This window comes from Lagenorhynchus albirostris, chromosome 11 (assembly GCF_949774975.1).
Source record: "Lagenorhynchus albirostris chromosome 11, mLagAlb1.1, whole genome shotgun sequence".
Lineage (NCBI taxonomy): Eukaryota > Metazoa > Chordata > Mammalia > Artiodactyla > Delphinidae > Lagenorhynchus > Lagenorhynchus albirostris.
In genome coordinates, this window is record NC_083105.1 from 7,477,068 (window position 1) to 7,489,882 (window position 12,815).

The 12,815-nt window shown below is 49.5% G+C and overlaps 1 protein-coding gene across 2 annotated transcripts in view; it reads right to left on the reverse strand.

The window, feature by feature from the left end:
- The window catches only part of SREBF2 (sterol regulatory element binding transcription factor 2), a 60,478-nt gene extending 48,483 nt beyond the window's left edge, over positions 1–11,995 (reverse strand). The window contains exon 1 of one of the 2 annotated variants that reach the window (XM_060164999.1): positions 11,743–11,995. In XM_060164999.1, coding sequence (XP_060020982.1) covers positions 11,743–11,995 — 253 coding nt within the window. The remainder of the gene's footprint in view (positions 1–11,742) is intronic. The other variant, XM_060165000.1, reaches the window with a different exon arrangement.
- Between the last annotated feature and the right edge of the window lie 820 nt (positions 11,996–12,815).

Below are 12,815 nucleotides of genomic sequence, written 5' to 3' on the forward strand. Positions count from 1 at the left end.
ATTTATAGACAAAGTTTAAATGTGATTTATTTTTCTTTACTAGAAAAGAACTTCATTAGCAGTGTCACCCAGTTGTAAGTCGTGCCACGTGGTATGCGGGATCTTAGTTCCCTGACTAGGGATTGAACCTGAGCCCCATGTATTAGAAGGACGGAGTCTTAACCACCGGACCGCCGGGGAAGTCCCCAGTTGTTTCTGCTTTTAACACCTTGCTAGCAGTTCCACACGTCGCGGTATACAATTCAAATCACCCCATGAGGTAGCTTCAAGCACTCTTTTAAATGAGTTACTCTATGCACAGCACTTAGAACAGTGCCTGGCACAGGAGTGCCTGAAAGGGGTGATGGTGGTAGGGCTTGTTACACAGGAAGAAACAAGCCCAAGTCCAAAGAGGGGGTGCGAGGCAGGTGAGTCAGCGAGCGGCAGGCTGGGGCAGGAGCCTCCTCCACCCTCGCCCAGGCCCGGTGCTCTTTCTGCAGGCACCCTGCTCCAGAAGTCGCCCCAACAAGCACATTGGGGGGCTTCCTCTCAGGAGTCCCTCCACCCCTGGGGCTGCCCCACCTCACAGCAACTGGGCTCTAGAATGTCCCCACTCATGCGACAGTCCCACCCTGTGTCCTGGCCGGGAACCCAGGCCTCCAGCCCTTACCCAACACCAAATTAAAGGCATCAGATTTGTTGACACTCCCCGTTTGAAAGGCTGTCCATCTTATCCCATTTATTACTTTGAAATGCTTGCTTTTAGAAAGAGGTCAAGAACAGACTTTGAGAACAACAATTAAGAAGAAAAAACTCAAGCCAATTACTAGCAGTAATAATAAAAATAGTATAGTAATTGTTCATGTTTCCTGAGCTCTTACCATGTGTCAGCAATTACATTAAGCACTTCACACAGATTTCATCACTTAATCTCCACACTTTGAGATGGATGCCATCATCGCCTCCACTTGACACACAAGGAAGATGAGGCACAGAGAGCTAAAGTAACTTGTCTAATGTCACGCAGTCCGCAGGTGGCAGAGCTGGGATTTAGAGTCAAGCTCTTAGCCACCATACTGGACAGATGCTTCGTTTCTATTATTGCATAGACGTCACCAGACAGAGCCTGGCATCAGACAGATGCTCAGTAAGAGCCTTGTTCTCAAATGAGAACAAATACCCCCAGCTGGGGAAGGGAAGGAGTGTCATCCCAGGTGTCCTGTAGCTCCCAACCCTTCGTCTGCTCCCACCCGCATCGCACTGTTCTCTCTTTCACTCTCCTGGAACAAGAGGCTAAAAGTTGAGGAACAGAGAGTAAGATGCCAAGGAACGCTCCCCCACAATCCTGTTCGAGGGCCTGGAGTCACATAATGCCAGGTGACTGAGTGTCCACAATGTCTGGCAAAAGCCACTTCTTCACCTGAACTGTCTTCCCGTGGGTAGAGTCTCCAGAGCTGGGGATCTCAACCTTTTTCAGTCCTTAAAGCATTCAGGCAAAAGTGAAACACCCCCAACGACTCACCAACGTACCCTTCCATTCATTACCACACCCCCAAATCTCCCTCAAACTAAGGACAAAAATAATACTTGCAAAGCAGGTTATTAAATCATGCTACAAACAGCCACCCAGCACGCGCATACAACTGTGCACTGCAGTGCCGGGAGTGGGACCCAGCATAGAGGAAGGGCTCCGAAGTGTCGTTTCCCTTCCCACCTCCAACCTCACAGGGAAGACGGAGAAATCCAACCAACTCCACAAACTATGACAAGGGCGAGAACAGACAGGTGCCTCACAAAGAAAGGGCTGTCAGAGGGCAGAGAGAGGACTGACCCATCCTGGCAGGCAGTGAAAGTGGAGCCTAGAAGGGTGAAGAGACTTTCATGAGTTAGAGAGAGGGACATGTATTGCAGGCAAAGGAAACAGTCTGAGCAAAACCACAGCACCAGGAAATGTCCTGGGAGGAGATGCAGCGGACAGCACATGGAACAGAGTGGAGAGGTGGAGCTGCTTACACTTAAGTTGTGAAAGGCCTTAACGGTGCCATACGGCACAGCACAGAAAACATAGTGGACATCTGCAACTTTTGTTTTGTCTGTCATCCTTCAACCCGACCCTCCCATCAGCACCCTGATCTTCCTTTTGGAGAACGCCCACTGGGTGGTCTTGGTGGTAAGGTTTCCTGCAGGTCGGCTCTGATGAATGCATGATCCCACCAGGAACATGACTCTTGCAGGAATGACCCCAGGAAGCAGAGACAAGGCAGAGATCGCTGAGGCAGCGCGGTCCTAAACAGGTTGCTCCAGGCTCTCCTCAGCTGGACTCTGCTGCTGAGCTGCCCTTGGCTCCAGCGCATTTTCCAAGTCTGACTCTCCAGGTTTTCTGATCAGTCTGTGCACCATCCTTCCAATAAACTCCTTTTCTGTTTGAGCTAGCCAGAGGCAGCTTCTGCTGCTTATCACCAAGCCTCCTGACTGACACAGGACACACTGAAGCAGGAGAGGGACCCAATCAAAGCTGTGTTTGAGGAAGACAGCAAACAACAGTCATCAAGAGTATAGCCTGCAAATCACCTGAGCACAGTGGTCAAACCTTTCAAAGTGGCTGTACCCCGGTGGGGCTCTTAGGCACATTAAAGTTTGAGACCGTCTGTTCTACACTGTACTATGGCCACAGTGAATCACATATGCCCAGAACATGCCAAATTATTCCCAACTTTGGTCCAGCTCTGTCAAAATGAACATTTTGCCTTTCCAAATTCTCCTTTCTAAAATGCTGTTCACTCACCCTTCACAACTCAGCTCAAACGCCAAAGTCTCTGTGAAGATTTTCCTACTTCCCTTCCTTAGTGCTCCAAAAACCTGGAGTTTATTCCTCTGTTCTGGCCTCTTCTGCATTTTGCTTTGTATTCTGACTGGCTGCTTAGATGTCAGCTCCGTGAAAGTTGGGACAGTTTCATTCATCTCTAACACCCCAGAGTCTAGTGATGTGCTGCGAATGTAGTGGATACTCACACTGAACTGGAATGAACAAAATTTTTTTAATTAAATTTAAAAATTTTAAAACAACTACTGACCAGAACAGGGGCTCCTAGACAGGCTTCCTGAGTCAGGGCATCTCCCACCTCATTCCCACAGGGCAGGGAAGAGTACAGGAGGCCATGTCAGAAGGCCCAAGTTCAACTCCTGACTCCACTTCATGAGCCCAGTAAACCATGGGCAAATCATTTTATCTGTCTCTATGTCTTCATCTGCAAAATGGATATAAATGGATATAAAAATCAAGCGCCTCACAGCACTGTTAGGAAGACAAATGTATCAGAAGGACTTCTGTAAAGTGTAAGGCCTCGTAGGAATGTCCACACTTAGGAAGAAGCATTATTTCCACTTGTTGCTATGGGATGGTGAGGGCCTGAGCTAAGAAGACACTGGTTTAACAAGGCAGTTCCACATCTGGTTCAGTAGCCAGAGGAATTTCATCACTGTTCCAAGCTAGACCCTGAACCCAACAGACCAGATGCAGAAGCCAGATTATAAGGGACATTTAGACATGTATTCATTAGCAATTCCAAAGGCCTGAGAGATGCAGAAAGAGTCCTGTTTTCCAGTTTCCAAGCCCTTCAATGGTTTAGGATTAGTTTCTAAACAGAGGTTCCCCAGAGAGCCTTACTTTGAGGCCCAGGCTCTGGGATCTGCTACTCTTTAAAAAATTCCATCATGTCAACAAAGTTTAACCCTTGAGGCTTGTGGTCCAGAAGTGGAACACTTTACCCTGTTCTGTGACTGCTCCTTTGTGTCCCATCCACCACCTTCAAAAGGAAAAGAACAAACATTCCAAAACTGTATTCTAAAAAAGGGCCCTTGGTCCTAAGAGTCAACTTGCAAACTGTAGTTCCTCATTCATTCTCAGATAGAGTCAAAGAGAATGTTATTTTCTGCCCTCTTCCTTTTATGTGCTGTAGCTCACTCAAGTCTTACAACACCTGTGATGCAGACATCCCCACTCCCCACCCCACAGCAGAAACTAAGGGTTAGAGAAGTGCTGCAGGACCCAGGGGAAGTCACTTGAAGTGCCCAGCACAGGGCAGACCCTTCCTGATAAACACATGTGGTCTGAATGTGTACCTGAGCAGAGGATCCTGGGTCTCTCCAGCCTCAGCCCACCACTCCACCTTGTGTTCACAACTCTGAAGCCCGCTACATCAGATGGGGATTTGGCATGGAGTAGAGGAAAAGTACATGGGTTTTGGACTTGGACTTGTGTGGACCGAGGTCACCATTTTATGACTTACTAGTTGTGATCTGGGTCTCAGTTTCTTCATCTGTAACACACCGTGGAATTGAAGAAAAAATTAAGAGCAAAAGACAATGTAGGTAAAGGGCCATACACACTGTGTGAGGATAGGGACCTTGCTTACCCTGCTAGTGCTGTACCCAGAGCCCAGCACAAAACAGGCCCTCTGTAAGGGTCTTAACTGCAGGTCTAACCAGACATGGTGCTGGGCATGTAGCGGGTGCTGCCTACAGTGTGATTTCAAAACCTCATGAAGGATGGAAAAGCAGCAGTGACTGCAGAGACAGTCAGTAATTAATAAAGAATAAGACAGTCACCTTCACCTAGAAAACTGATGCACCTCAGGATAAATGATGGTACACCTGTAGGATCAAGATGAAACGGTCCCATATTTGTTATCAAATACAGTGTATGTCTGTAAGAATCACACAATGGAAAACAGCAATCACAAGTCAATTTCAGTCCTGCCCAACAAATAATCACGGAAAGCCCACCCAACTAGCTCAGAAAAACTACCACAATTGACTTTTAAAAGTTCAAAGGAAAGTATTGTGAGAAGTGAGGCTATTCATAACAAAAGGGCATTTCCTAAAACGTCTGCAGATGTTGGTGAAAGGTGGTCTGAAGAGAATCAGAATGAAAGGAAGCAACTTCCAGAACACTATTTATAGGAATGGAGAGCCCCAAAGAATTTTTATGCGAGGATGGAGGATGCACTGAAATTCTGGGGCAGCAAGGGCTGCCACCAAGACACCAAGAAAAGGAACCCAGACAGGAAAGAGTCCCACTGAAACAATGTAAAGCAAGAAGTCATTTTTCAAGTCCCCCAAGGCAGAGGGCTGAAAATAAGGAACTGCTGCTGTACCTTCAGGAGCAACTTTAAAAGTATAGAGAGCAAGCAAACCAGACAAAGGACCACTCCAAGAAACCAAAGGCAGCAGAGGAGTAAAACAGCCGCAACCACTAGGGTCCTGGGCAAGCAAAGGGAACATTAGAGGCACAGGAAGGGATTGCTCAGAAAGTTGGTGGCTGCCCACTGACTGTCCAGTGGTCTCAAGTATAGAAAAGAAATACGAGGAACCAGGAGGCCAGGACAGAGGGGTCTATACATGTGCATTGTTGGGGGGCTGGGGCAGCATCAGCCCTTAACTGGCATACATGTGGCAAAGAGACAGGCAGAATAAGGGACTAGAGTTCCAGACTCTAGCCGGAAGCTGAGAAGGACAGGCCCTCTCCTCCACACTGGTGGGGGAGTAAACTGGTACATCTAGTGAGGAGAGCAGTTTGACAGATCTATCAAAACCACAAATGAGCCAGAAGAGGATGTTAGTACCTGCCCCTTCCTTTCACATGTTTTATCTCATTTGACTCTTACAGCACCTATGGTGTAGATATCACCACCCCACCCTGACGCACACTTCCGGTCATTTATCCTGCTCCAACACCTGCACATGTGTGAAGTGACGAATTTACACAGCTATTCGCCACAGCATGTTTTTCATAGTGAGGCTGGAAACACCCTCAAATGTCCAGCAAAAAGGGACTGGATGAATTACAGTGCATCCATACAATGGAAAACCATGCAGCAGTGAAAAAGACTGGAAAGATCTCTAAGGTACGCTGTTAAGTGGGAAAAAAAAAAGGGTAAGCTGCAGAAGAACACAGCTTATAGCACGTTATTTGTGAAAAATAAAAAGGGGGGCAAAAATGAAAATCCATACTTGCTATTTGCTTCTATTTGCATTAAGTTTTGAAGGATGTAAAAGAAACTAAAAAATTAATAACTTGGGGTTGTGGGCCCTAAGCAGATGGTGACAGGGCTGGGGGCAAGACTTTTCACAGTACCCTTTCATACTTTTTATTTTGTCATATGAATGTATCACCTTTTTGAAAAGATGAAAATATTTTCCAAGTGGTAAGTTCCAATCACCACAGTAATTTATAACACTGGAAAAGTTTTAAAAAATGAAAGGGCTACAGCTGGCAGTGTGTAAGAGCTGTCACCCAGCTCTTCACTTGAAGAGTCCTTGATGAGAAACACGCACCAACGAACTGACTCCAAAGTGATCTGCTCATCTGTGTTCAGGGCAACAGTACTTATGTTAATGAAAAACTGCAAATGATGCAAATGTTCCACGGGGACATGGATAGGTATTTGCCCCCTCAGATGAATTACACTGGATCACAGGCAATTATACCTCAACTGTTTCAACATACAGCAACCCGTAAGTGAAAATGCTGTAACATTTCATGTGCACGTTAATAAAGTTCAGACAAGAATCCAGCAGGATAGACAATTTGATATTCAGGGAGCGCTATTTGAATAAAGTTGCTTAAGAACTTCTTTTTTAAATTACGAAATTGAGAAAAGAAAAGATCTATTCGATACAGGAGCAAAAATACACTTTTTTAAAAATGCCAAGAAAAAATGCCAAGACCTGAGCTGAGTATGAGAATGACAGAAAAGACTGACATGAGAGGCAGGCAGCGCTCAAGAACATTGGACCAAAGGCCCAGGTGTGAATGCAACACGTTTGTCAAGGGTGAAACCAAACAGACCCAGGAAGAAGGAGAAACCCCAGGAGACTGGTTCAGTGGTCTGAGCAACCCTAGAAGACGTATCCCACGAAATGGAACCGGATGAGACCAGGCGCTAAAAACTGGCAGAAAATAAATAAGGTAAGAGCAGCAGCAGCTCTTTCAAGCCAAACACTAGCAACAGTGATATATGTTCTAGTGTCAAGAGAAAGCTTACATCTTCAAAAAGGGGTAAAAAGTAGATCTCTGCTTCACCTCACTGAGCAGTTTTTCCGAAGTATGACTCACTGGAGAGACACGAAGCCAGTTTCTACCCGTCTCCTCGCCTCCCTGCCAGTGGTGTGCTGGCCACACCTTCCCCGACACAGGCTGGCCACTCCGATCTTCCCAGTGATGTGGACACCTCGACTAGGGGCCCACCCAACACCTCAACCTGAAGCGCCTTCCTTTCCTCGTTAGACACACTTTTACAGAGCGCCTCTCCAGTGCCTGACTGCTGGGAGAAGCCAGCAGAGGCCCAAGACAGTGCCACCCAAAGGCTCAGGAACAGCAAGTTACTCTGAAGCCTAGGGCACAGGGTGGGCTACCAGCAAGAGGACTGCATGAATGTAGGTATCTGACTTTGTGAGCCCTTCAGAGCCCACCAAGCAGGGACAGTGACTGACAGCTCAGCCCATCAGTGGACATCATCGTGGAGTTCAGAGCACCAAGGACAAAGACAAGAGCCCACAAGTTTTCAGAGAAAACGTGTCACACACAGAGGGTCAGGAATTAAAATGGTATCAGATTTCTCAACTACTGGAAGCTAGAAAACAATGAGGCAATGCCTTCAACCTAAAATTCTAAACCCACCCCAACTATCAAATTGGAGACGTCAGAATATATTTTTAGAGGTAAAGCCCCACAAATTTACCTCTAAAGTACACTTCCTTAGGAAGCTACTGGAGGATGTGCTCCATCAAAACAAGGGAGTAAAAAAAAAAAACAAGAACTAGGGAACAAGGGCTTCAACATCGCCCCCGACCCCGGGTGATGGGTAAGGGTAGACCCAGGATAAGTGTGAAACAGCAGACCTAGACAAGCATCAGATGGGGCAAAAAGAGGGAAGGCCCCAGGAGAGACATCAACAAGGGCGATAAAAGGAACTGACTGGACTTCCCTGGTGGAGCACTGGTTGAGAGTCCGCCTGCCGATGCAGGGGACACGGGTTCGTGCCCCGGTCCGGGAAGATTCCACATGCCACGGAGCGACTGGGCCCATGAGCCATGGCCACTGAGCCTGCGCGTCCGGAGCCTGTGCTCCGCAGCGGGAGAGGCCACAACAGTGAGAGGCCCGCATACCGCAAAAAAAAAAAAAAAAAAACTGACCACCAAACTGAGTTTCTGTCACAAGATTTAAGGCTGCATTAGTTAGGGAACATGAAAAGTAAGCAAGTGAATAAATGGGGCTACTATGAGCGCTAGGAAAAAACAAACAGCAACAAAAACCATAGAGGATCTACCCAAGAGAAAAGAAAACATATGTCCACAGAAAAACCTGTACCCGAATGCTCACAGCAGCTTCATTTATAATAGCCAAAAAGTAGAAACAACCTAAATGTCCAACAACTGATGGATGGATAAACAAAACATGGTGCATCCATATAAGGGAACACCGTGCTGCAACACGGATGAACCTCAACGTTATGCTAAGTGAAGAAGGCCACATATTGCATGATTGCATTTATATGAAATGTCCAGAATAGGCAAATCCATGAGGACAGAAAGTAAATTAGCTCACCGAAAAGTTGCTTCAACCTTCTCCATGGAGAACAGCTGCCTCTACTTGTCCACCCGCCCCCCGCTCACTCCTGACTTCGTTCTGGTTTACCTGGCCTTGGACCACCCCATCTGACTGCTGTGTCAAAGGTGGAACTCCTAATTGCCAAATCCCATGAGTCCTTTCATAGTCTTGTCATCCGTGCTGTCTTCTGCAGCACTATCTCCATCATCCACTAACTGCTCCTCAAAAAGCTCACTTCCCCTTAGGTTATTATGTTTCCCTCACCTGATTTGACCTCCGGTTCCATCTTCTCCTCTCACCTCTATACTCAACTCATCAATATGGGTGGGCGACTAGTCCTCAATCTCCATCCCCAGTTTTAACCTTCTCCTATCTGCCTCCCATTTCCTACTAGCACCTCAATTTCAGTCCATTTAAGACAAATTTTCATCACCTCCCCAAACCAGCTCTTCCTGCTAGCTTCTGAGCCCTCCCAATGCCCAGGATCAAAGCCTTAATGGGATCTTAGGATTCCACCTCTGCTCTGCCTTCAGGGCCAAGTTTCACTGAGGCCATGTCCTGTCACATCCAGCACCTTGCACAATGGCCACTTCTTATCCCCATCCCATCACCTTCTTAGGATCATCACCTCACATCCACATGGCTACCTCCTAGAGGCTGGCATGTGCTCTCAAGGTGACACATACCCTCTCTCCCCCACTACCCACAGCATCTCTTCTTCCTCACCCAACCAGCTCCTAGAAGCATCTGGGCTGGCCAGCTCTGACCTAAACCAACACCAAGGGCTGAGTCTAGTATAACTTAGAATCCTGCCTAGCTCAAGGTCCCTGGATTCATTCAGGCACCCCACAAATATTTAATTCTAGGTGAAAGAAACAAAATGCAAGGCCCTGGCCCTCATGGGGCTGATGTTCTGGAGGGAGATGGATGGGTAAGTTTTCAGGGATATTTGTGCCTGCAGACCACTGGCCTTCAGCCCACCCAACCCTTCTTTCCTCTAAGACCCACATCCAGGGCCATCTCCTTGGTGTGGTCTTCCTGGTAAGCCAGCCTTTACCAAGCTCCCTCCACGCTTACTTTCACTAACTGCTCTGCATAACTGTGAGCTGTTCTATACTCAGCACTACAGTTTTACTATTATTCATCTCAAACTCCACAAAGCCATAAAATTCTATCTTTCCTATCTTTTCATGTTCCCTACAGCTCTCACTTGAATACTTGTTGACCAGTGAAGACAGGGAGCCATTTTCTCCCAAATCTAATATGGAGCCCTGTGAAGCCATGGAACCACTGTGGTAGTTTCCACAACATACATATTACTCAGAAATCTATAGGGATAAGGTTAATACTTAACTACCAGGTACTTTAACACATTACAAATTAAGATAAATAAGAATCAGTTTTGGAATGGGAATGCAAAATGCACATGAATTTCTTTGTGTGAGGTTGCTAGTGGACAGTTTAGGACATGCTCCTTACTGGCTGTGTAACCTTGGGTAAGTTAATGAACTGCCTTGAGCCTCAGTTTCAGGATCTATGAAGAGGGGATGAATGTAGTATAACAAGCAGTCTCTACCTGATGGTACTTGTTAAGGATTGAGGACATTAATGTGCAATGACTGCTTAACACGGTGCCTGGCACATTAAGTACTCAAAACATGTTAGCTGCCCTTAAGTTCCAAGAACCTCCCTCCCCCATTTGTCAACACATTTCTGTATTTCTGAGCATTCAGTGGAAAAGTCTGTAGTTAGACTTGGGGCGTCATTTAAGGGTCTTACCACACTGCCTGTATGACCAAAATCAGAAAGAAAAGTCAGGCCAAGGGGTGAAATGTTACAGAAGCAAAATGGGAAACGGATTCTTTTCAATTAGCTGTTGCCACTATCTCTTCCCCTGGAAGAGAATCTTCTGCTGCCTCGGTTTCCTCATCTGTATAATGAGATTGTAGTCATCATACCTGCCTGCAAGGCTGTAGTGAGATCTTGGACATGAAAGCACTTTGTAAACTCAAGAGCACAATGCACCTGAGTTACTGATTAAGAGTATGGGTTCTGGACAATCTAAAATGAGCGACCTTAAACGAGTTAACATTTTCTGGCCTCACTCTCCTGTAAAATGGGAGCAAAAAGAGTATCTATCTTAAAGGACTGTAGTAAGGAATAAGTGAAACAATTTAAGCGTTTGGGGCCTAGAATATCAGAAGAACCCACCTATTCAGAGTTATTATTATGATGACTAACCTATTCACTGGACTCCTCGCCCCCAAGGAGCAGGTGAAAGCTTGATGTAGCAGCGACACCAACACTGGCCCAGGAACTGTGCTCCGTAACCAGCTGGGTGACCTTGGGCAAGTCGCTGACCCTCTCCAAACTTTGGGTTCCGTGATCACAAAATGATCCCTGTGCTCCTACCAGCTCTTCCTCTCCGCTGTTAAGGTCGCCGGAACAAAGGCCACCCGCTCCCCAGCCTGTCCCCGAGGGGCCACAGCTCAAAATTCCTGCTGCTCAACTCCCTTTGCAGCGCAACAGCAGGAGCGCCCGGGTCTCTATCCCGGAGAGATGCGTCCACACTCCGCCGCCACCGCTCGCTTCATCAGCAACTTGCTTCTGCAGCCGCTCGCTGCCCAAAGTTTTCCCAGGCGCCAGGAGACTCGGCCCTGTTTCAACCCCGGGAAGACCAGGGGTGAGGGCGCAGAGCCTGGGGTCCCGGCCCGGGGAACCCCAAAGCCGCCCACGCGGTCGGGAGTGGAGTGACAGGTGCGACGCGGAGCCACTGGGCGGGCAAGCGTGACCTCGCACCGCGCGTGTAGGAGCGCGAAGGAGGCAGCGGTCGCGCGCTCTCCTCTGGCTGCTCCCGCCAGGCCCCCGCGACGCCCCCGGCTCCGCGTTCCCGACCCCACGACCCTCGCTGCGCTTCCGGACACGAGGCGCCCCGAAGCAGATCCCGCGGCCTGCCCGAGCGGAACGGCCGGGAGGGGCTCAAACCCACAGCGCCCGGAAGGGTTGGGGACAGCCGGGTCGACCGCGCCTGCAGGGTCTTCCCGCGCGAGACGGGGCTGCCGGGGGGTGGGCGCACGCGCACCCGCGCGCGCCGCCGTAACCCCTTCCTCCCCGAGCGCCCCCGCACTCCCACCCACCCACCCACCACTCACCGTCGATGTCCCCTAGGGTCAGCTCGTCGCCCAGCTCCGTGAGCGTCTCCATGGTCTCCAGACCGCCCAGCTCTCCGCTCCCGTCCATCGCCCGGCTCGGTGCAGAGGAACCCCTGCCGTCCCGCTCAGGGAGACGCGGGGGCGGTGCCGCCGTCACCGCCCATGACACCCAACAGCCCCCGCCGGATACCGCCTCACCGGCCGGTGCCAGCCGCCGCCATGTTTGCGCCGCGCGGGCGGGGCGGGGCGGCATTGCCCCGCCCCAACCCGCGCCCTCTGTGGCCCCGCCCCCAGGCCGCGCGCGCCCCCTTGTTTGTTGTCAATGGGACCAGGCTTGTCCTGGCCAATCGGCGCGCGAAGCGGCGCGTGGGGTGATGGCGCGTCAACGATCAGCAGCTCAGATTTGCATATCGAGGCCCCTCCCCTGGCGGCCTCTTAGCGAATGCGAAGAGAAGCCTCCAGGTCCTCAGCCCAACCTCCTTCCCGTAGTTTAAAGGAACCGCTCCCTTTTCTGTTGGTTCGGCTCCACAAGCTACTCCATCCACCCGCTGGGGAATGAAGGGTTAACATCTTCCACCCCGCCCCCGCCCGCTGGGCGCCCCCAGAGTAAGCCTTGAGCACATTACGTCATCGTCCCAGCTGTCTCTCCCCCACCCTAGCCCCGGTCCCCCCAGCCCGCTTGGGTGGCGGGTAGAATCAAAACTGGACCCCAGCACTGGGGCCCGGAGGAGTATGGAGATCGTTCACGTCGCGTTTCTCCCAAGCCCCTTACGAAGGCGGCTACCGAGGCTCGCGAACTGCCCAAGTACGGAGTGTATTTTACAAACTCTGCGCCCTTGCACCTGCCGCGACCACGCGCTTACTCCAGCTGCCTCACCCCGGGTACCTCAGAATCTCCTGCAGTCCTTTAAAATAACGCCAGTGCCCGGAACCACCACAGGCATTCTGAGGTGGGTTCCGAGCACATCTTGACAAAGTTCCGCAGGGATTTTGAGGCGCAACCCACCCACGGATTCCCACTCCTTCAGCCACCGCACTTCCAGTGTTGCAGTTGGTCACGATGTAAACAACTG